We start from the raw sequence: 22,630 nt of genomic DNA, 5'->3' as shown, positions 1-22,630 counted from the left end.
ATCAGCAGGTCTTTTTTTCCCAATCAGAGGCTCTGAAAATAGCGTACCGCCCACTGCGCTCCGTCAGAGAGGGGCGCGGCACCGAGAGAGGGAGGAGGCGTAGAGCTCAGCAGTGCAGAACGAACGTTCTACTGCCTGGAGCGCTTATGGCAGCGATCGCGTCTGCATTTATAACTTAGTTTTTAAAATTAATCAAGCAATATGAACCATCTCTTTTTACTTTTGAGTCACTTAATTATCATTAAGCACAGCTTTCTCACCACTTAGACTACTTTTTGATACCATCCTTAGACAAAGCAGAAACTTCTTGTTCTGTCTAATGACATTACAAGTGGAAAGATTACAGATTTTAATCGTCTTTAATTTTGTTACGTTATACATTTTAGAAACGTTTCATCCATACAAACACCACAAAACTATTCTCGATTGTATTTCTGAATGGTATGTTACACTTAGTTCACTGTTTTAAATACATCTAATTAAGAAAGTTAGGTGTTAGCATAAACTATTAGCAATCAATATTAAATTTAGCACTGTAATAATTTGTTGCACTTTCCCCTGCATCTTGTAAAAATATATTTTCATTGTTCAAATATACATTAAATCTGACTATCATATAATAAGTTAAATATAAACTAAAGAAAAAATAGGGTTAAATATAATTCAAAATATTTTGCTAACAATGTTAACTGTTTATAAATAATAAATTGTATTAACTAAAGAGTAGGATGGCACAGTTGTTAGTATGCTTTTTGTTTTGTTTCTTTTTCATAAATACAACAGTAGTACCTGATGTCTCAGTGGCTTTCAAAATTAAAGTTTGCATGCAAACCTGTGAACTAGAAAGATAACTAAGATATCCATCCATTTATAATGGTGGCAAAGTGGTTAGCATTGCTATCTTGGAGCACTGGGGTCCCAGGTCCCATCCTGTGTGTGTGGGGTTTGCATGTTCTCTCTGGGTTACATGGTTTTTCTCCATATGTGTGATATGACTCCCTCTCGCACTCCAAAACATACTGGTAAGTTAATTGGTTTATGGGAAAACTGGCCCTGGTGTGTGTGTGTTTGTGTCTGTCTGTCCTGTGATGGACTGGCGCTATGTGTATTCTGCCTTGTGTCCGTTGCTTACTGGGATAGGCTCCAAATCCTCTGTACTGGATAAAGAGATTAGAAATGGATGGAAGTAAAGGCACTGTGTGGATTGAACTATACACAGTGTTAGAAACCCACTATGAAATGGCAGCATCTCACTGAGAATAAAATATTTTATAGTGCTGGCTTAAGGAAACAGCCTTTCCACCTCTCTTGCACATCAGTATCCATACCTAGTTATTTAAACAAATTGCCTCTAATTATAAACATCTTAATATGCTGGCTCTGTGGATCCGCATCAGCGATGTTTGCCCATTCCTTCAATTCATGTGCATCCAACACACAGTTCAATGCTAGCAACTACACAAAATCTAAAATACAATCCTCATTTCAGTATCTATGTAAACATACAGTCTGTTAACTTCATCATCTTCATCAAAAGTATGCCTAACCCCATTAGGAAGTGTTCTTGTTACCAGTGTATTCCTCAGCTATCCCAAAATTATCTTCTTACCAACATCTCTAGTTTTTTATCCTGCAATAACTCAGCCAACACTTAAATCTCGAAAAGCTGCTTGTGTTCATTTCTTTAAATCACAAATATCATGTGTAAATACTGTCCATATAATTCTCTGCATTGTGGAATAATAGTTTATTTTAAAGGGAACTAGAGAAACTAAGAACTAGAGAAATCAAGAAAGGGTTTTTTTTCTAGAATTAATAAATGCACATCCTGTTCACTGGGGAAATTAAATCCACACTGAGCAATCTTCAATATGTTCAGAATATGACAGCGAGAATCCTATCAGGGATGCATTACACCTGTTTTCAAGTCCTTGCATTGGTTACCTATCAGGTTTCGAGTCAACTTCAAAATCCTCATCCTCATTCAGTACCTACAGTATATGGCTTATTATCTGTCTACTCCCCACCTTTGTCCGTCTGACTCTGGTCTTCTAGCTGTCCTCAAGAACATCTACATTCTGTGGGTGACAGGGTCTTCTGTAGCTGCACCCCAGAGCTCTCAATTTGTATTCCCAGTGATATCAGTCACGTACCCTGAGTGCATTTAAATCTAACCTCAGAACCTTTCTTTTCAGAAGACTTAGTGTCTGTATCTGCTTCATTTTCTAATTTTGGTAGCACCTCTAACTGCTTGTCTTTCTTATATGTATTTACTTTGTAATCTGTGGTCCTTTTATCTGTTTTTATATCTACTGTATTGCTTTGAGATGCCACTTTTAAAGGTGATATATAAAATAACGTTTTTTATTATTGTTATAGAGAAACATGATCAGTTTTCCCTGGTCCAGATAAAAAGATCTAAAGCATACTAGTTTGTCACTCTTCTCATTCCCTTTGCTAAATAACTTTTCATACTAATCTGATCAATCTAACTGCCTGTTTTCTGTGCTTTCTCTATCCTGCTAGATTTGCAATTATTATGAACATTTTCTTCTTGAAATAACTCATTTCTAAATACCTTTTTTCACTGTTAACATCTTGCAGCAAAGCTGCGACAAAATATACACTTAGCACAGTTCATCCTGCTACCAACATTGAATAACAAAATCTTAAGATTTCTATATTTATGTCTTTATTTAGTGGTTTCATTAGTGACAAAGGCTAAACTTTCTTGGAAAAAAATATTTTATGTGTTGCAGAAAAAACTGACTTGCTTTAACAAAGTATGTTTACAAATCCTTTCACCTGGCAATCTACCTGAATGCCCAACTATCTGAGAAGCCCTCCATGAAACCATGGTTGCTATTAATTCATTTAGGGCTTATTGACAGAATTGCTGTTTTTTATGCATGCTAATTTTCTGATTCCTCACTCTGTTTCATGTTTATAGATAAGACTTTATTGATCGTGAAGGGAAATTGATGTACATGATGAACATGTTTGCATGTTCTTTTGTAACATACACCTTTTTGTGATTTTTTTTGTATATCTAAGCAAGTGTTCCTGCATCCCTCTTCTGCACTATAGTCATGGCTTTTTTTCTGTTTGCTTATTTCAAAGCAACACCTGCTCCATTTCTAAAACTTTTTACTCATGTGCATTTTTGTATTTTTTACACCTCTAGCACTTTAACATCCTGAATTTTCATTTGCCTTAATTTGTAGAATGAACTTGAGTTTTAGCCTAAAGAAGTTTTCATTATCTTTTGTTTCTTGTCCTACAACTGTTATTATTGATCACCGAATTATTGTTCTTGACATGACTTCATTCAGCCTTTCCTGAACGTCTATGACAGGCAGAGAGAGTGCTGTTTCTGGTGCGATCTTTTGCAGCTGACATTTCACTGTTTTAAACGAACAAGAAATTAGATTGCTCATAGATCACTTATCCTATATAAACACAGCGTAATTGCCCTCCGAAAATCCTCTTTTTCTTGTTCGTTTTAGAGACCTTGATCGAAACTGATTTTAGATGTCAGAAAGGATTTCTTTTCTCTGTATTTCCTACATTGCTTTGTCGAGATTTTAACTTTATATCTAACTTTATATCTAGGCTCAGATTTCAACTATAAATCGTACAGTAATTAATAGCAGTAAATACTGATGTTTTGCGCCCTCTTACCACAAAAATATATATGTTTTGTAGCTGGGATGAACTTTATTTCGTACGCATAGCTACTGCGATTCGGACACAGACGGTTAAACATGGCGGCAAATCAGACCCCCAGAGGGGGGGCGTCTTCTCGCCTCCATAACTAAAATGCCAAATAGGAGTGGCTTAAGCGACATACACAGTCGTGTAACTGACAGTTTGAGGTAGCCTATCGTGTAAATTTCGCTTTGTTGCTGATAGGTTAAGCTTTCGAAACTCTGCCCCAAAGTCATGTGACTGATTTTTCGCCCTGTTTCGTTGGTTAAACGCAATGATCACAAGCACCACCATGGTAACTGGGATGTGTAGTTTTTAATTCCGTTTGAATTATAACTGTACGTACTGTCTTCGTATTTGGCCAGGGCTTTAAAGAGAGGGCGCGCCAAAAATTTTCGGTGCCGTCGTCTCCGCTTTAAAGGTACCCCCGTCGCGGAAGAATTCGATCTCGGGACGTTTGCCCAGCGTACTTTTAACATATTGTAGGCCACAAGGTTCTGCACTTGAGTTTCAGCACTGTTTGGAAGAGGTGGAACTCAATAACACTGCAAATCTGCAAGTTCACAATAAGCCTACAGTATTACAGTATGTTACTGAGCTTCCCTTCATCTGAACTGAACACTTTTACAAGTTGAGTCACTCACGATTCCCCAGTATTACTTTTTAGGATATTAAGAACTACTCATAATATTAAAACATGGGTGCTTTTGCATAATTTCCATTGTACCCTTTTATTTATACCAACTCATAGACTTGTGAGATGCATTGCATGTCTTGCCACTGTGGCATAAAATGTCAATTCTGCCGTGACCCAAGTTTTTGGTTTTCAGTGTTGTCCCTGTACATGTAAAGTATATAGTGCATATACGTATGAAGTTGCAGACCAAATAATGTGACCGTAAAAAAAACTGAAAGATGAAATAGAAACTCAGCTGCATGATAATTTCCAACATTGCATATCATGCAGAAAAAAAGATAAATTCATATTTTGGTCCAACATATAAAATCGATGTGTATATTTGTTATTTTATCTGAGAGTGACAATTAATAATTTCATTTTAATGAGACTGCTTTAAATATCATGGCTCCTTATAATTAATTTCTAATTCATTGTCCTGGGCAGCATAGTGGTAAGCATTGCTGCCTTTCAGCACTGGGGCCTTGGGTTCAGTTCCTGGGGCATTATCTTTGTGGAGTTTTCATGTTCTCCCAGTGTGCACTTGGACATGCAGGTAGGTTAATTGTGCCATGCAGTGAACTGACATCCTGTCCAGGGTGTATCCCACCTTGTGCCCAGGGCTTTCCAGGACAGGTTCCGGGCCACTGTGACTCTGAACTGGATAATTATTGAAAGTGAAGTGATTCGATGGGTAGTGTGCAGATTCTTCCCCAGACTCAACAACCCAAGAATCTCCATTTATCATTAACCATTCCTTAGTCTGTCAATCTAACCCTGTGGTGTGTTTTTGTTTTTCAGATTTATAAAAACCTGTGGGTTACAGTTCTTCAAGGCAGTAAGGTGCTTGAGAGACCATCGTGGTGGTCAGAGTTCTGCTCCAATAAACCTGCTGTGGGTAGCCTCAGGGCAAAGCTGTAATGCTTAGGTGACCGGCACATTTTAAAGAACCCAAAGATTATCAAAATCTACAACCTGTGACTAAACCTTGAGACACTCTGAAAAACAGGCATAGTCTTGAATCCATAGACTTTGAATTACAGAGAATTGTGAATGAGTGGGATAGCATGGTCTAGATATACTCATTAATCATGAAATGATATAACTTGGTCTATAAAGGGTTTCTGGTTTTAATTATAAAAAAGAATCTTCCCCTCAATAATATATCATGCGCCTCCTTTGCTTTCTCATGACAAATGCACAACATGTAAGCATAATATCCAAACCAACCAAGGTGTAACATTTACGTGTCTTGTATTATTTGCTGATTGTTTTGTTTTGTTTCTTTTCATCAGGCTTAATTAATTGTCTCAAAGTAATTTTATTCCACATATAATCTACCTGATGGTGCACAACATGTTTTGCCTTTAAATGGAGCATAGAATTGGTGCAAGAATTATTTTTTTTTATATTTTTACAATAAAGTTTTACCTTTTATTGTTATTGCTGATATTTAATTTCAAACATGGGAATTTCATACAATAGCTGTTGATTATTGTAGTATTTTTGCTCATTTGTCTGTAACTGTATTATCAGGATTTCTTCTTAAATTCTTTTAATTTCGTTTGTGGGTGTATTTTTTAAATAATACAAAAATAATATTGTTTATATAATTGCCAAAATATATTTCTGGTTTTAAAATAGTGATAATAGTTCATCCACACTAATAGAAAATCAGAAAATAATAGAAACAAATGCTAAATTGTTTAGATATATATGTTTGTAAAGTAATTTAAATATTATAATACAAATAAATATAATACAACAAAATGTGCTGTATTCATCATTATTAAAAAATAAGTTCTCAAAGCTGGTTTTCCTACTGTAACTCCCACATCAGAAAGACTACAGAAACTAAAATTATCCTGCAGCTAGGATCACACCTTTCCCCTTCTCTCAGTGACAGACTAATTTTCTTTAAATTCTCTCAATTCATTGTAGGTTTCATTTCACACCTCTCTTCACCTATCCTGACTTCACACTACCTGATTGACCACTCTGTGTGTCCCCTGCTCCCACCCCTCACTCCTCCTCTCTCCCAGCTTTTGTTCTCCTTCTCCATTACCTTTGCTTACTGCCCTGTCTTTCTCACACCCGAAGAAGGCTCCATGGCTGAAACGTTGAGTTTTCTTTCTTTTCTTCTCAGCATAGGATAAACCTATTAGATGTTCCTTTGCAGCCTACGCATGCTGACGCAGCTACCCATCTGAACTATTATTAAAAATGTGTTAAATGCCTTTTCAAAGAAAATCTATAATATAAGATTTATATCACAAAGTAACAGTTTAGTATACTGAAGCTTTAAATATATATTTTATATTGCAATATATAGTATACAGGGAACATACTAGTAACATTGAAAATTATTAATCAAAAACATTTAATATAATCTCCCAGTCAAACAGTCTGAAATAATAATAATAATAATAATAATAATAATAAACTTTATTTTATATAGCGCCTTTAAAGGTAATAACAATAAATAAGAAGACTACAACAATAAATAAGAAAATTTCACAAGACAGGACACAATTGTAATTACAACAATACAACAATAAAAATAGAGGAGACCGTGGAAGATGGTATTAAGAAGAGCAGAGGGGTGAAGAATGGAACCAGTTAAGTAAAGGCTTTTCTGAAGAAGAAGGTTTTGAGTCTGGATTTGAAGGAGTTTAGAAAAGGTGACTCTCTAATATCCTTGGGCAGAGCTCCAGAGCTTGGGGGCATAGCAGGAGAAGGCCCTGTCGCCCATACAATGTAGACGGGCTTGGGGGACAGTAAGGAGGGCAGAATTTGAAGAGCGGAGGTTGCGAGGTGGGGAGTAGGGCGATAAAAGTTCAGACAGGTATTGAGGTGCCAAGCCATGTAAAGCCTTGTAGGTGAGCATGAGGATTTTAAAGTCTACGCGGAATTTGACCGGAAGCCAGTGCAAGGACTCCAGGATAGGAGTAATGTGAACACTTGTACTAGACCTGGTCAGGATTCTGGCTGCTGAATTTTGGACATACTGCAGCTTGTTCAGAGTAGATTTAGATACACCAGGGAGCAGAGCATTGCAGTAGTCAATTCGGGAGAATACAAATATGTTGATCAGCTTTTCAGCCACAGTTAATGATAGCATAGGGCGTAGTCTTGCGATATTTCTAAGGTGAAAAAAATATGTTTTGACAGTATGCTGTACATGTGGGTCGAATGTTAAGCCAGAATCGAATATAACCCCAAGGTTTTTCAATTTTGATTGAAGCTCTAGTACAGAGCCATCTACAGACAGGGTTACAGGACTGGCTTTACGAAGTTGATGGGGGGTACCAATAAGCATGACTTCAGTCTTGTCACAGTTAAGATGAAGGAAGTTTTGAGTCATCCAAATTTTTATGTCAGAGATGCAATTAGATAGAATAGAGACAGCCACGTCAGTGTCGGGTTTGGTATGGATGTATATTTGAGTATCGTCAGCGTAAAAATGAAAGCTGAGGCCATGTGATCTTAAAAGCTGACCAAGTGGGAACATGTAAATGCTGAAGAGCAAGGGGCCCAGTATTGAGCCCTGGGGGACACCAGACTTGACAAGACCGATTTCAGACCTGTACCCATTGAGAGAGACAAAGTGACAGCGATCAGTGAGGTAAGACTTAAACCATTTGAGGGCAGTGTCAGAGACTCAGAACACAGTCTCGAGACGAGAAAGCAAGATGTTATGGTCAACAGTGTCAAAGGCAGCACTGAGATCAAGAAGGATGAGTATGGAAAGAGAACCAGAATCAGAAGCTATTAGGAGATCGTTGGTGACTTTGACTAGGGCGGTTTCTGTGCTGTGAAGTTGACGGAAGCCAGATTGGAGGGGTTCGAAAAGGTTGTTTGTCATGAGGTGGTTATGTAACTGAAGTGTGACAGCACGTTCTAGAATTTTAGAGAGAAAGGGTAAGTTGGAGATGGGGCGAAAGTTGTTAAGATTGTCGAGAGCCATGTTAGGCTTCTTTGGCACTGGGGTAATAGCAGCAGTTTTGAGGACCGTTGGTACAATGCCGGTTCTCAAGGATTCGTGTATTATATTGAGGACAATGGGACAGAGAGAAGAGAAACAGGACTGGAATAAAGTGGTGGGAATGGGATCTAAAATAGATGTGGTGGGTTTCATGCGCGTAACTAGTTTGTTTAGGGATGCTGAGTCAAATAGAGAGAAGCTGGAGAGACGGGAACCAGAGAAGTTGGATGAGGAGGGAGGAGGTGTGGAAATTATATCCGTAGTGGAGAGAATGTGATGCCGGATGTTGTCAATCTTAGAACTAAAGAAATCTAAAAATGTGTTGCAAAGTTGTGATGAAGCAGGTAATGTGGTGGGGCAGTATGGCTTGAGCAGTCTGTTGATGGTGGAGAAAAGATGTCTGGGATTGTTTTGGTGATTTTCAATGATGTATGAGAAGTAGGTGGATCTAGCAGACTCTATAGTAACCTTATAATCAGATAAGTAATCTCTCCAGGCCTGATAATGTACATTGAGGCCGGAAAGACCCCACCTACGCTCAAGTTTGCGAGAGGCTGCCTTCATGGAACGCAGATGGTCATTGTACCAGGGGGCAGGGCGAGAGAAGGAGATGGTTCGAGTTTTTAAAGGAGCAAAGGTGTCGAGGGTAGATAAAAGAGCATTGTCAAGTAACTGTATTTTGTCCTCTAGAGGGTCAGAGGAAGAGAAACAGGATAAGGAGGACAGAACAGAATTTGCAAACCTTGGGTGATCAATTGATCGCCAGTTGCGGAAATTTACAGAGCATGAGGGGGAAGTGTTAGAAACAGGTAATTCCAGATTGAAGAGAATGGCTAAGTGGTCAGAGAGGCCTAGATCAAGGGGGGAGCAGTGGGAGACAAAGGAGTCATTTGCAATAATTAGATCTAAGGTGTGTCCTTTGTTATGTGTAAGGGTACAAACAAACTGAGCAAGGTCAAAGCATCCCAAAAGAGAAAGGAAGTCTTTAGCCAGACTGGAAGAGGTTGAATCAATGTGTATATTAAAGTCCCCTAGAATAAGGATCCTTTTAAATTTAAGGGATAAGAATGAGAGAAAATCAGCAAACTCAACTAAGAAGTCTCCACTGGGTTTGGGTGGTCTGTAAACTGTGGCAATAATAGTAGATTGGGGGATAGAAACATTTAAAACAAGACACTCAAAAGAAGAGGGAGGAGGTATAGCTATAGGACTTAGACTGTAAAAAAGGTTGTAAATAACAATGATGCCCCCGCCTCTGCCTGAAAGACGCGGAAGGTCAAAGAAACCATATCCAGGAGGAACTAGTTGGTTGAACAGGAGTCCATCGTTTTGTTTGTGCCATGTTTCGGTTAAGCACAGAAGGTCCAGTTGTTTTTCTTTGATAATGTCACATAAAAGAAGAGCCTTGCTGTTAACGGAGCGGGTGTTGAGTAGCGCTGATCTGGCCAGTCTCGGGGATGCGGGGGGAAGCGGAGTGCGGTCCAGGTGCGGTAGTGAGAGGAGATTTTTTTAGATCGGCGCCGGTACGTGATGGACTTACAGACGTGCGCCGAAAGGCAGGGATAGAGACTCCGCAGGCAGACGAACGAAAAGAACGGCGTCCTGTGCTGCGATGGATGTAGCGAGTCGGTCGTAAAATCCCAGTAAAACGGCAGTAATCGAATGTGTCTTTGACCAGGAAGTAGCTTTGTTTTAGTTGAAGAAGTTGCAGTGCAGTGTACCTCACAGACATGATCGATGAAGCGAGACGGGAAGGAAATCCAGAGAAGGCGGTAGCAAGAGGTGAAGGTCTTCAGTTGAGTAAGTTCACAATGCAGTGGAAGTCGCATTTGTGAATTTGTAACGTGTGAAGCGGATGAAAATAGATAAATTAGAAATCAGTGTAATCGAGGAGAAAAAGGGAAAAAAAACATAAATAAGTAGATAGAAATGAAAAACTGGTGAGAGGAGCGGCAGCCAAGTGCGCCAGCGTTCCCTCTCGACCGGAACCGGAATATCCAAATTAATAATAATGATGTAAATAAGATGTAGTGGGGAGCTGCATGAACATGTGTAGGCTGCAAAGGAACATGCTACAGTAGGTAAGAAAAGGAAAAGAAACGCTACATTTCGCCTGTGGAGTCTTGTTCAGGTAAGTCACACACCTGAAGAAGCTCCACTGCTGAAACAAAGTGTTTCTTTTCCTTAGCTATCAGCATAGAATGAACCTTTGCCTATTCCTTATTATGGACATGGCTGAAGCAAATACACTCTTATCCCTTGCAACCTCTGTAAAAGGGAGAGAATATCACCTGCCTGTAGGCTATAACACCTCTGTCTACCAGTTCTGCCAGATTTTGACCAGGGGTTTTGGGTGTTTGAAGAGGAATTCTTTGTGTTAGAGATGAGACGTTGCTTCCATAAAGGCTCCTAGCACTGTATTTTCCACATGCCATCTTGAGTTTTAATATGCTCAGGCCTAATGAGCCACCTTATTTAGGCTGAGGCCTGTTGCACATTGTTATACATTTTTTGGTAAATTGAGCCAAATAATGTTTTGACTAGACAGGGATATCTCACTTCGTGATTGAAGTGTGTTCCAGATAAATGAATACTGTGGGAATAGAGGAAATGATAACACATTATAACCAGGGCCAAATGGGGATGGGTTTCTTGGAGAACAATTTCTTACTAGATTCACTGGGTTATTGTAATAGTGTTACTTATAATTTTACTGTAAAATTCATTTTATTCAGAAAGGAGTTTTATTTTGTAAATGACTGTATAATGACAGAAGAAAAAACTACATCCATATATTCAGTGAGAGCTGTCATACTGTAGATCAAGTACCGTCAGCCTTCACTCCTCCAGCTTGGCAGCAGTAGAGTTTACTGTACATCTGCCGAGATGTGCCAGACTGTGGTTCATTCAATATTAATAAGTTCAATATTAATAAGCAAAATTGGCACAAGAAATGGGAGATCTATTACAAATGACACAGGGCATAGTCATGTGCAGTCAACATAAGCATTTTTCAACACTTGTTGGCTGAGAGATTGAGCACCATTTTTCTTTGCTTTTTGCCTTTAGTCTGTGTACAGACAAGCAAGCATTTTGCTTTTAAACAGGATTATTTAAAGTAATTAAAACAAGGACAGAGTGCTGTGGTGAATTGGTGCTAATAAAATGTGTTATGCAAGGTATTTCTATAATACCTAAAAACTACTATTATTAATATGAGAATAACATTCCAGTTTTCTTGCTAATACACAGAGAAATACACATATTTGCAATATGCTCTTATGTAAAGCACAGTAGTTCCACCACTAGAATTAATGCATTTTTGCAACAAATCTAAATCTAATGTGAAAATTTAGTGGTTTATAATAAGATGTTTCTTTTGGCTCTATATACTGTTCAGGTGCCAGGAAAAGAACCCTACGATCTTGGGAGACAGCAGCCAACAACATGGTGCACTATGAAACATGTCATCATCATTCTGCTACTGATTCAGTGGTTTCTGGCTTCCATTGTGGGATGGGTTAGGGAGAGTTGCCACTGGTGAAAGAGGGGAGATGGATTTTTGATTTATAAACTGAGAATATACTTTTTGTATTTTATTTGTATTGTTCGTTTTTGTTCCCATAAAACGTAAAAAATCCCTACTACCTTATATCCTTTGTCACTGACAATAAAGTCTTCAAGAAATGTCTTTTGCTACTTATCTGTATGAGAAACAGAAAAGTAATTATATATTTTTTGTCACTAGGTTCAGTATCTCCTCATGTATTGTATAAACAAAGTGTTTGGACTTGGAAAAAAACATGTTCTCTTCTTAACAGATGATCTGGAAAAGTTTTGATTCAGGTTTTAAGACATCCCGGAATTTATTAAACAATACTGGGATATTTTATTATTTTTTAACCTCATACTGTACCTCTTTATATTCTTAGTTAAAAAGGTTATTCTTTCCCTACTTTAGACTATAGTGTATATACTGTGGTATATTCCATATACTGTATACATTTAAAATAAAGTAATAAATGAATTATTGAATGATAGAAATAAATATATGAACAAATAAAATTAAATATTTAATTACCGTACCGATCTGCATACAACCAATTCAACATTGAGCCCTGAGCAGATACCTCTGGCCACATCCAAAACATTAAAGTGACACTGCTGTCCACCAAACACACAGTCTCCTCAGGAACAGGTCGTGAACCCTAGTTACGAGAGGTTCATAAAAATTAATAATAATTCCTCATACTTATATTGCGCTTTTCTGGACACTCCACTCAATGCTCTATTCAGGTAATGGGGACTCCCCTCCACCACCACCACTGTGCAGCCTCCACCTGGATGATGTGACAGCAGCCATAGTGCGCCAATACGCCCACCACTCATCAGCTATCAGTGGGGAGAACAGAGTGATGAAGCCAATTCATAGATGGGGATTAATTAGGAGGCCGTGATTGGTAATGGCCAATGGGATAATGACCAAGGGTAACACCACTAGTCATTTTTAATGACCACAGAGAGTCAAGGATGCCGCCTTTTACAGTATAGTGTCCCCGTCACTATACTGGGGAATTAGGACCCACACTGACCAGAGGGTGAGCGCCCCCTACTGAACTCTCTATTATGTCAGCAGAAAGCTTAGTTTTTCTCTGGAGCTCTCTCATCCAGGTACTGACCAGGCTCACAGCTGCTGAGCTTCAGTAGTTTGTGAGTTGTGAGTTACAGGGTGATATGCCTGCTGACAATTAGACATGCGCTTCTGCGTGGGCATCATAAGCCCCAGTCAAGAGAACTCAAAAGAGCATTTGAGAGGGGAAAACTGAAGGGAACACAACTTGCAGTGTTAGAACCAGGAGAGGACGCAGACTCCTGGTACTCTACACAGAGCAGTGGAGAGAGGCCCCAGCATCATCTTCCTCACCCCCTACTCAAAACTGGATCGCATTGTTCAAGATGCCTATGACCGTCAAAGGACTGCATAGAGTTTAGCGGAAGACATGATGATGCTGTAGCAATCCGAGGTTACCGACTTGAACGGTTTTGGAGAACAGAGATTTGGAACGGGCCCTTGGGACAATGGGTTTTGGGTAACTGGTCATATAGTCTGTGAGTGTGATTCCCATGTGGAATTTAATATAATTCTAACATAATTTGAGTCATGGATTGTGCATGATGGATATTGACAGACTGTAATCAAAATTGAAATTGTCCGGCCGGTGGTTGCTCTGGAGGTTCTAAAAGATAAAAAACATTTGGATGGCATAACCAGCTACAAAATCAAAAGTTTACTGCTTATAAGGGGCACTTTACAGTCTACACAAGACAGTTACATTATTACAGTGCCAAGACCAGAGCCACCCCCCCACCCCCCAGGAAATGGGGCATAGCTGTAGGCGTTATAGACCCAAGAGCCTGGCGCAACAGACCAGGGTGAATGGCCAGCTGCCTGCACCTCAGGTGCAGTAGAGGGGCTGGCACAATGCTCTGCCAGCCTGAGGATGAATTGACCATTAAAGTCTGCCAACCAGAAACTGGGACCAGGGGCCACCAGGATGTCACTCTCTTCTTCCCAGGAGGGGATTCCTACTGGAGAGAGGAGAAGGCGGACAGCAAGCTGGTGTCGCCCAGGGTGCAGGCAGGTGGACTGTATTGCAGGAAGGGATGAACCACCAAAGTACAGAGCTGTACGTCCAGAGCTCAGACCTCAGAGCTACGTCCAGAGGGTTTTACTTAAAAGAGGGGCCTGACCTTCCATGCTGCGCAGGAAACTCCAAACCTGGGGTGGTCTGGCCAGAGGGCAACAGGAGATGGAACAGTGCATGCCCTTAAGGCTGGGGGTCTCCTCCAAAGACCAGGCCAGGCGTGTTCTGTTGGCGAAGCCTCCTGCCATAAAGTCCTCTGGGGAAGTGCCTGGATTGTACCAATTTCCCAGGAACCATCTGAACCAGGCTGGCAAAGACATCTGCTAAGGTCGGGTCCCCAGTTTAGACTCAATCTCTGGTCCCCTCTCAGCCACTGGAATTCTCTGGACTGCACAGCCATAGGTAAAAACTCCCAGACAGAGACCAAGGAAACTGGAAACCAGGAACAGGAAGGTCTCTGTTGGGAAGGTGGAGTAGTGGCTCAGGAGTGAGATGTACAGTGTAAATGTCAATACTAGATCACCGAGGAGAGGCTAAGTAAGGTTTAAATACCCTCAGAGGACCTGCTGCAGTGAAAGCTCTCACTAAAGCCAAGTGCTCTGCATCAAGTGTTTCCACAGCGATCAAGGCAGAGAGAAGGCTGCCACTGCAGACCAGCGAGGGTGAGCATAGTTGTGTCCCTATGAAATATGCATCCTTGCCCAAGAGTATAACTACAGTGCCCCCCCTGAGATTTAAATACACAACCTTCGAATTAGTCTGAGCCCCTAAACAATACTCTTTCAAAAGCACCACCCTCAGTTTAACTTCTCATCTACATATTTATTAATTTGGCTGATGCTTGGATCCAAAGAGTATTATCTTAGATTACAATTGTCTATATTTAAATTTATAAATTTGTCATATTTATGTGGTATGCAATTTTAATTGTGCTCTTCTGTGATCTGTCCCAAAATCCCCCCTTCAGTTTATTTTGAAAGCTTATAAAAGCTCCTGTCAACCTGATCCATGTTTTCCTGCTATAACAATCCCTGGCTTAATTATAGGGTGACCAAGAATCACAGGAATCCCGCTGATACCACATTCCAGACATTTCTCATGGCTTCTGGGGGCAACAATAAGGAGAGCTCTATGGAGACCATTGAACTGTTTTTGTTTTAGGTGGAGTCGACTATAAGGAAATATCAGCCCTGTAGGAAAAGACATATTGGGGATATATTTACATTATATTACTAAAGTATTAAAGTATCAGTATTATACTGATTTGATGACAAAGTAATGAACAATTAATACACAGAACCATGGAAAGAAATGGAAATCAAAAATATTTGAAGCATTTTGAAATTTTAACATTATGTTCCTCTTCGACCGTAATCGTAATGTCTTAGATTTATTATGTGTTCTGTTTCTGTTATTTTATACTTTATTTGTATATAATTTGTCTGTGCTAGTTAGATGTGGGTTTTTTTTACACGCATTTAGAAGTGTGAGACTTGAGAACAGCTATAGAGAAACTAGATATCACAAATAGATATACTGTATTACTATATATACTACTATAGATAAGTTCAATATTTAAATACATTGGGATGACTGAGCTATTAGAACACTATCTGAGAATTGGTTAATGGTGTTATTTATCAGAAGGTTAGATGGAGGACAAATTATTAACATTTTATAATATATAAAAATATAATAAAACCTCACTAGCTGAACATGGTGCTGCACACATCTTTCTACCACACTGCATCTCATTTGATTGCAGAAGGATGTGTCTCATATCCGGCGTTACTGGATATGATAGGATATTATATGATATGTTACGGCATTACTTCACCGCATTCATCCAGGACTGTAGTTACCTTCGCCTTGAAGACTTAATACTTCACCAAAAACAAGCGGCTCTGCACTCAACATAGATGTGCAGTTTATCTTTCAGGCCTTCTGATGTCAGTTAGCTTCTAGATACCCCAGGTAGCTATCCCTATGGCAGTCCTCATTTATCTTCTTTCTCTCCCTAATCCTTCCTTCCACCCTTCTCTCTCTGTTTCAGGTCGTACATCCCACCACACCACACCTACGGACGCGGCCTATATGTCCTGTTCTTTTCGTTTTTTTTCTCTCACCAGTTCTTCTTTTTGTTGTCCACTGAAGAAGCTCCCAGTCCCCCATGTGTCATGACCATCCGCAATCAGAACCTAACCCTACGCAACTCCCGCAAACAACCCCGCATTGTTGCCAATCAGGCTCCAGTCTTCTCCAATTCCAACAAATGCCATCTCGTTAACTAATCAACCAATCAGACCTTTCTTTCGTCACCACACCCAGTACATCCTGGAATACATAAGCCCTCACCACCATCACCTCAACTCTCAGTATTGATTTTCACCAAGTGGAGCTCCACATCTCTGTCTCGAGATTTGTCTGCAAACTTCCTGGCTTCTGAAACTTTGGCTTCCTGACCAACGAACCTGTCTTTGACTATGGCTTTTGAACTGCGATTTGGATAAGTACACTCAAATTTTCCAGCAAATTCTCCTAGCTCTCTCAAGATCCTTTAGTCACCACATAGGGTTCTACAATTCATCTGGCCAGTGCCGTAACACCAAGTTTGTCAGTATGTCACTGGATCAGACTTCTTTGTTCACCTCTATGCTCCCACTCTGTCCCTAGCACTGAGAGCTAGGCAGCTGCTCCTCCCCAATTTGTTCTCCTTTTTTAGTTGGTGTCCAACTTGTCAGTGTCTGCCTTCAATTCTTCCCTCCTCCTAAGGCTTCCAGCTTCTGTTGGCATTGGTGTGATTGTCTCTATTTGTGTCTGTTTGTGTGTGTCCTGTGATGGACTGGCATCCCCTCCAGTATTTCGCCTTGTGCCATTACTTTCTAGGATAGGTCCCCAACAACTCTGTACTTGATAAAACTCAACAATGTGGTTAGGAAATGGATAGATGCATCTCTGGTTTATTGTAATGCTGAGTTTTTACTTTTATTGGCAGTTCATATAAATGTTGTGTTGAACATATTTTAGTTTCATATTTAATGGGTATTTCGAGAGGGGAAAGGTTGAAATTTAAAGATGGAAAATCGCTTCTTCCCAGAGACCCTGGGTATCCACATATAAAATTATTATGTGTCATTTCTTTCCTGTAACAGTTTCTTCTTTTATACAGTACATAGTGATTTTCATTTATTTTCCACATAGATTTTTATCATATTTCTAGAAGGTCAGAACAAAAACAAAAGCACAAATTCACAAAGTTTAAAATTATGCTAAATGTGCAATCAATTACAGAACTACACCCAGACATACAGTAACTGATGAGAAAGCTCTCTTCTGGGGAGCATGGTTACTATTGGTAACCCCCAGTGAGACATAAATAAATTATTTAACAAATATACAACTTTAACAATATTACGAGTATGATGATTAACTGCAGGAAACTTGGCAGTCAAGTCTCATTTTGTAGTCAGAATGTCTCAAAAATTGTTTTATCCTTTATCCAGAAAACTGATATCCTATGCCGTATTTTACTCACTAAGCCTAGAAGCTGAAAGCCAGGTTTTCTTCATTAAATTGCCACAGAATTTTGCTTTTCATCATACAGTACATTATGCTTCACTTAGATCTATAAATCCTCATAACAAAGCTTTGCCAAAGGAAATACTGCTTGGGGTTGTCAGAGTTAATATTTTCGTATTCCCTAAAATCCTTGTAACACCTCTGAAAATTGTTGCCTTATCCAGGCATTTGTTTTTCTTCTTCTTCTGAGTTCTTTAAATAACATAAAATGAACATTGAAAAATCCATTGATATGAAAAAGCTTTTTCGGGAACATCAATTCCCCAGTATGGGAGATATCTCGTTGTTCAACTACTCAAATATAAAGCTTGAAACCTTTTATAAATTTTACAAAATATAGTTGCCATTAACAGTAGGGTTGGGGACCATACATTAGTGTGTGTTTTGTTTGTAGCTAACCAAGTACAGTACAGGGGGTCCTGTTATAAATCCAAGTAATGTTCCTAAATAGTAAAATGACTTAAGGGAAATAAAGGGAAATTTATAAATATATATAAGGAATAATGAAAATAGCTTGAAATAAATGTCTAATGCACTGTTTAGGCATCTACAGTATATACAGTATGCATTTATTGTACCTAAAACCTAACCAAAAAAGTAATTCAACACTTCAGGGTAGATGTTTTCTGCATTTACTGTTTATGCATTTTATAGGTAGAGATCACAGTTTTATCAGCAACATAGTGTATGGTGGTAAGAACTCAACTTTAATGTTGGGGTACACTGATTCCTAATCTTAGTCATTACAACATGACAACAGAATTGTCTACAAGAACATGTTCAATTTTGGTTTTTACTGTGTTTTTTTTTTCATTTCTGAACAACTAACTTTGCTGGATTTTTGTGCCTTGGAAAACACAAGTGGGGGGATTTTTATGTTGAGTTCCTTAATTCTTCAATGATGTAAATGTGAAACAATACAACAAAAAGTATTTTTGGATAAGTCTCTATCAATTTTACAATTTTTGGTTGCTTATGGATAATTTATGGGCAGCATTTTTTCCACAGTCTTTCCACAGATTAACAGTAGGATTCAAAATCAATACTGGGCCAATCCCGTGTTGCTTTGGCCTTTAGCTTTTGATCATTGTTCTGCTGAAGGGTGAAGTTTTGGCTACTTTTTAAGTATGAAACGGGTTTTCCTCTGTGATTTGGCAGTTCTTTGCTCCATTTATATTTCAGTCAGTCTTGACAAGCTTCCCTGCTGACAAGGAGCAGGATAGCAAAATATTCCTGTCACAATCATGTTTGACAGAATGAAAGAGGGTTTTTAAATTACTGTAACAACCAGAAACTGAAATGGTAAATTACAAAATAATTTTAAGGAATCTATCAAACAATAATTTACATTCTCACACATGGATTTTAAATTTACAATATTACAATTTATTGATATTAGACTGAAAACAGCATAACAAATGTAACAGAATATATCTATGAAACCATCTGCTGTTATACAAATGGATGATTCTTCACTCAGGGATTACAAGGAGAAGAGTTAATAACTTTAAAGTTAAATACATAGCTCTTTTTTATCAGTCTCATATAATTACCTTATTCATATTTTAAGATACAAGTAAATATGTATTTTCTATTGTGAACTAAATGTCAGACGTGTTTGAAATAATAGTTCAACTCTCAAGAATTAAAATGTGAATAAATAGTTTTATACTCAAAGATAAGTGGACAAACCCCCTTGATGAATTTAATGTTTCACTAAGAAGATGGAGCTGGGCTGGATCAGTCAATGGTCTAATTTAGCAGCTGTCTGCTCTTCCTTGGGAGTGTCCTGGTGCAGAGAGAAGAGAGAGAGAGCTTTGCCTTGTACTGTGACTCAGTAGCTAGTGTTGACCCTCAGGCAGCTCTATTGGGTCTGGCCACAAGATAGACAGGCGGGAGAACTTAGTTGAATATATCAACAAAAACATCCAACTGCCTTATTATGTTGATCAGGAGAAAATAACAGTGGGTTCACAAAAGAATATCAGGGACAGAATTCTGTACTTTACTGACTACTGACTGACTCAGCCTGGCATCTTGGAGAAGTTTAAGTCTTGACTCAGACTGCTTGCAGTCACATGTTTGGAAAAGTCTGATTGCCTGTTCAGTTGAAGAGAGGTGAGGAGCCAGTGAGTAAACCACTGAAAATGAGTTTGGATCTCGCTTTTAAGGTCCAAAATCAGAAGATGCTATTAGGTTTGGTTCTGGTACCCACCCTGCAGATCTTCCATTAATGGGTGATGGGCATGGGTTGTGAAGAAAAAGCCTACAGACTTGCTGGAGTCCATCTGCACTATACTGTATATAATTAAGTGGTTCAACACTGGATACAGCTGATGTCTCTTATCAGTGGGGCATCTTTACACTTAAAGAGAGACACCAAGCTGTTTTGTCAAGACAACACAAAGATTAGTAGAAATCTTTAACAACGTTTAATTCTTAAGTGAAATAATAGGGCTTGTGACTACAAAGGTAAGCATAGTCAACATAATATAATATAATAATATGTGTTTTTAAAAGTTTCACTGCTGTGAAAACAAATTTAATAGAGGACTTAGAGGATATCGGAGATCACTTGCAATGTGAAATACAGTACTTTGTGAAGTGATTAAAAAATATGTTCGTTATCACAATGCAAGTTTAACTTTAGCTTGTTGTAACCACAGTGAAACCCCTAACAGACCCAGTCGTCTGGAACTTTTGTAAAGATGTTAAAGACAGAAAAGTATTTTTTTATACATAGACTGTTCAACCTTAGTTCCATTTTAATAGTTATAGATTAAGTTCTACTACTCTGCACTTGTTTACTTTAAAAGTTATTTGCCAGGTGTGTTCCCAGTCTTCGGTTACATCTGTTTTTTATTTCCTTTATTGCTTCTTCCTTAGTGTTTGCTAATCTCCCTATTTTGTTATCATCTTTAAAATAATTAAAACTAGTTTACTAAATATACGAGAATCAAGATCACTGGTATAAATTGCAGTGTTTCAAAGTGTGAAGTCAAAACCTGCAAATGAATAAAGAGGATTAGAAGGAAATGAGTCTGTCGTTGAGAGAAGGGGGAAGGTGTGAACCTAGTTTCAGGATAATTTTGGTTTCGGATGTCTTTCTGCAATAGGAGTTAAGACACCCTTCTTTGAGAACACAGACAGGGAGATCAGTGTGATCATGGCTGTTAGAGGTGAAATGAGAAACTATGGGCTTGGAAAAATCTTTTATCCTCACAGCCCAAACATGTTCTCTGAAGCGGTCTCCGAGTCTCCTTCCTGTTTCCCCAATGTAGATATCTGGGCATTTACTGCAAGAGATACAGTAAATAAGGTTGCTGGAGGTGATGTCATCTGAGTGATCCAGAATTGTCCTAAGGGGCCTTGAATGAGTGTGGTGTTAAATAGTGTATGTACTTGTAGGTGATGTAGCGAGCTCTGTTGCAAGGGAGAGAGCCTGGTGTGGATGATTGCTGAGGGCGGTCAAGGGAGCTATGAACAAGAAGGTTACGCAGATTAGGTGGTCGGAGATATGAGATGATGGGGCATTCAGAAAATACTTTTCTTTTGCCTCATCTACACTCCTGGCTTTTGTTCTCCTATGCTACTGTATATACAGTAATCTCTGGTAACACCCCTGTCTGTCTCACACCCAAAGAAAGGCTCCACAGCCGAAATTTTGTGTTTCCTTTCTTCTCTTCTCTTTTCAGCATGGAAAAAACCTTTACTTGTTTAATTGTAATTGTAACATATACACCTGACCTGCATAGGTGCAAGATGTTTTATGTGACTGTGATGGCGGGTGACTGGGAAGCCGAGTATTGCTGTGCGATCACCGCCTGCTTAAAGTCTGTGGGCACTGATAGGAAGTGCTGATAGGAAAAAGTGTTTCCCTATTGCCAGACAGCCCAAGCTTTTTGGCAGTGAGCAAATGCATTTGCCTTTGAAAACAATGAATGGGGTTCAGTTCCCCAGCACAGACTGTCTTGCCTGTGGCAACAGACTGAAAACACACGGCGCTGTTGTTGTAATGCAGACTTCCCCAGCCCCTCCTGAGAGTTGAGAAAAAGATTTTATCTGCGTTGTGTGGTTCCTTTACTGCAGAATGATTGGGCTTAAGAGCCTGGAGAATATTTGGGAGCATAATAACATAACATAGTCAGAAACTTTGGCAACTGTTCTTATGAAGCAGCATGAGAGACTTGTAGTCCACAGAAAATCTGTATTTGAGAAGTATACAAAGTTAAGATATACAATATTTAAAAGTTTATTGTAAAAATCACTTTGAAGGATTTGGGGTGTCCTGCAATATGTTACATGTTAAGTGCATTAATTATTAATCTTTATACATTTGTTTAAATTACCTTTGAAAGGCTACACCTGCTGTAGATTTGCATCAAATATGTCTCTATAATCTATATTTGCAAAGCCACTCCAAAGGGTCAGTAAACTTTATTTCCCCAGTGTGCCATGCTCAGGTAGATGGTACAGTACAAGAGGACAAGTGCAACATATTATTCTCAAGAGGGCATATTTTCAAAAATACAATGATATTTTGTAAAGCTTCCCAAATAAAAACCACCCATTATCAGAAAGCCAACACTGGTTAGTGTTGCAGCAAAATGGAGCTGATTCCAGAGGCACAAGGGACAACATGGGAACACACCCAGGATGAGATGTCCGTCCACTGCAGAGCACACACAGGCACACTAATTAACCTAACCGCCATGTTTTGGGAAGCAGAAAGAAGCCAGAGCTCCACAACTTGAATACCAACATGGACAAGAGGAGGTGCTCCAGGCTGGACTGAAGCCCTTTCTTCAGTTCTGGGTCCTACAGTAGTTTAGTTCAGAGCTGTAGGTACAGTAGCTGGCCTAACCACCAAGCCACAGTGCTGCCCATGTTAAGCCAGCCATGGTAATTCATGTTTTATACTACATACAGTATCCATCATTTAAACATTCAAAAAAATGAATATTTCACTTATAATTTTAAATGTAGTTACAGTAAATAACTGAAATTTGATCCAATTTAGAAACCCTACAGAAAAAG

General features: G+C 39.0%; 1 protein-coding gene across 1 annotated transcript in view; it reads left to right on the top strand.

Moving 5' to 3' along the window:
• acox3 (acyl-CoA oxidase 3, pristanoyl) overlaps positions 1–6,154 on the top strand; it is a 50,942-nt gene extending 44,788 nt beyond the window's left edge. The window contains exon 18 of the mRNA XM_088629426.1: positions 5,186–6,154. Coding sequence (XP_088485552.1) covers positions 5,186–5,305 — 120 coding nt within the window. The 3' untranslated portion in view covers positions 5,306–6,154. The remainder of the gene's footprint in view (positions 1–5,185) is intronic.
• Positions 6,155–22,630: the final 16,476 nt, after the last annotated feature.

The sequence above is a fragment of the Lepisosteus platostomus genome, chromosome 1 (genome assembly GCF_059453375.1).
Source record: "Lepisosteus platostomus isolate fLepPlt1 chromosome 1, fLepPlt1.hap1, whole genome shotgun sequence".
Taxonomy (NCBI): domain Eukaryota; kingdom Metazoa; phylum Chordata; class Actinopteri; order Semionotiformes; family Lepisosteidae; genus Lepisosteus; species Lepisosteus platostomus.
This window is presented reverse-complemented; position numbering and strand designations above follow the sequence as displayed.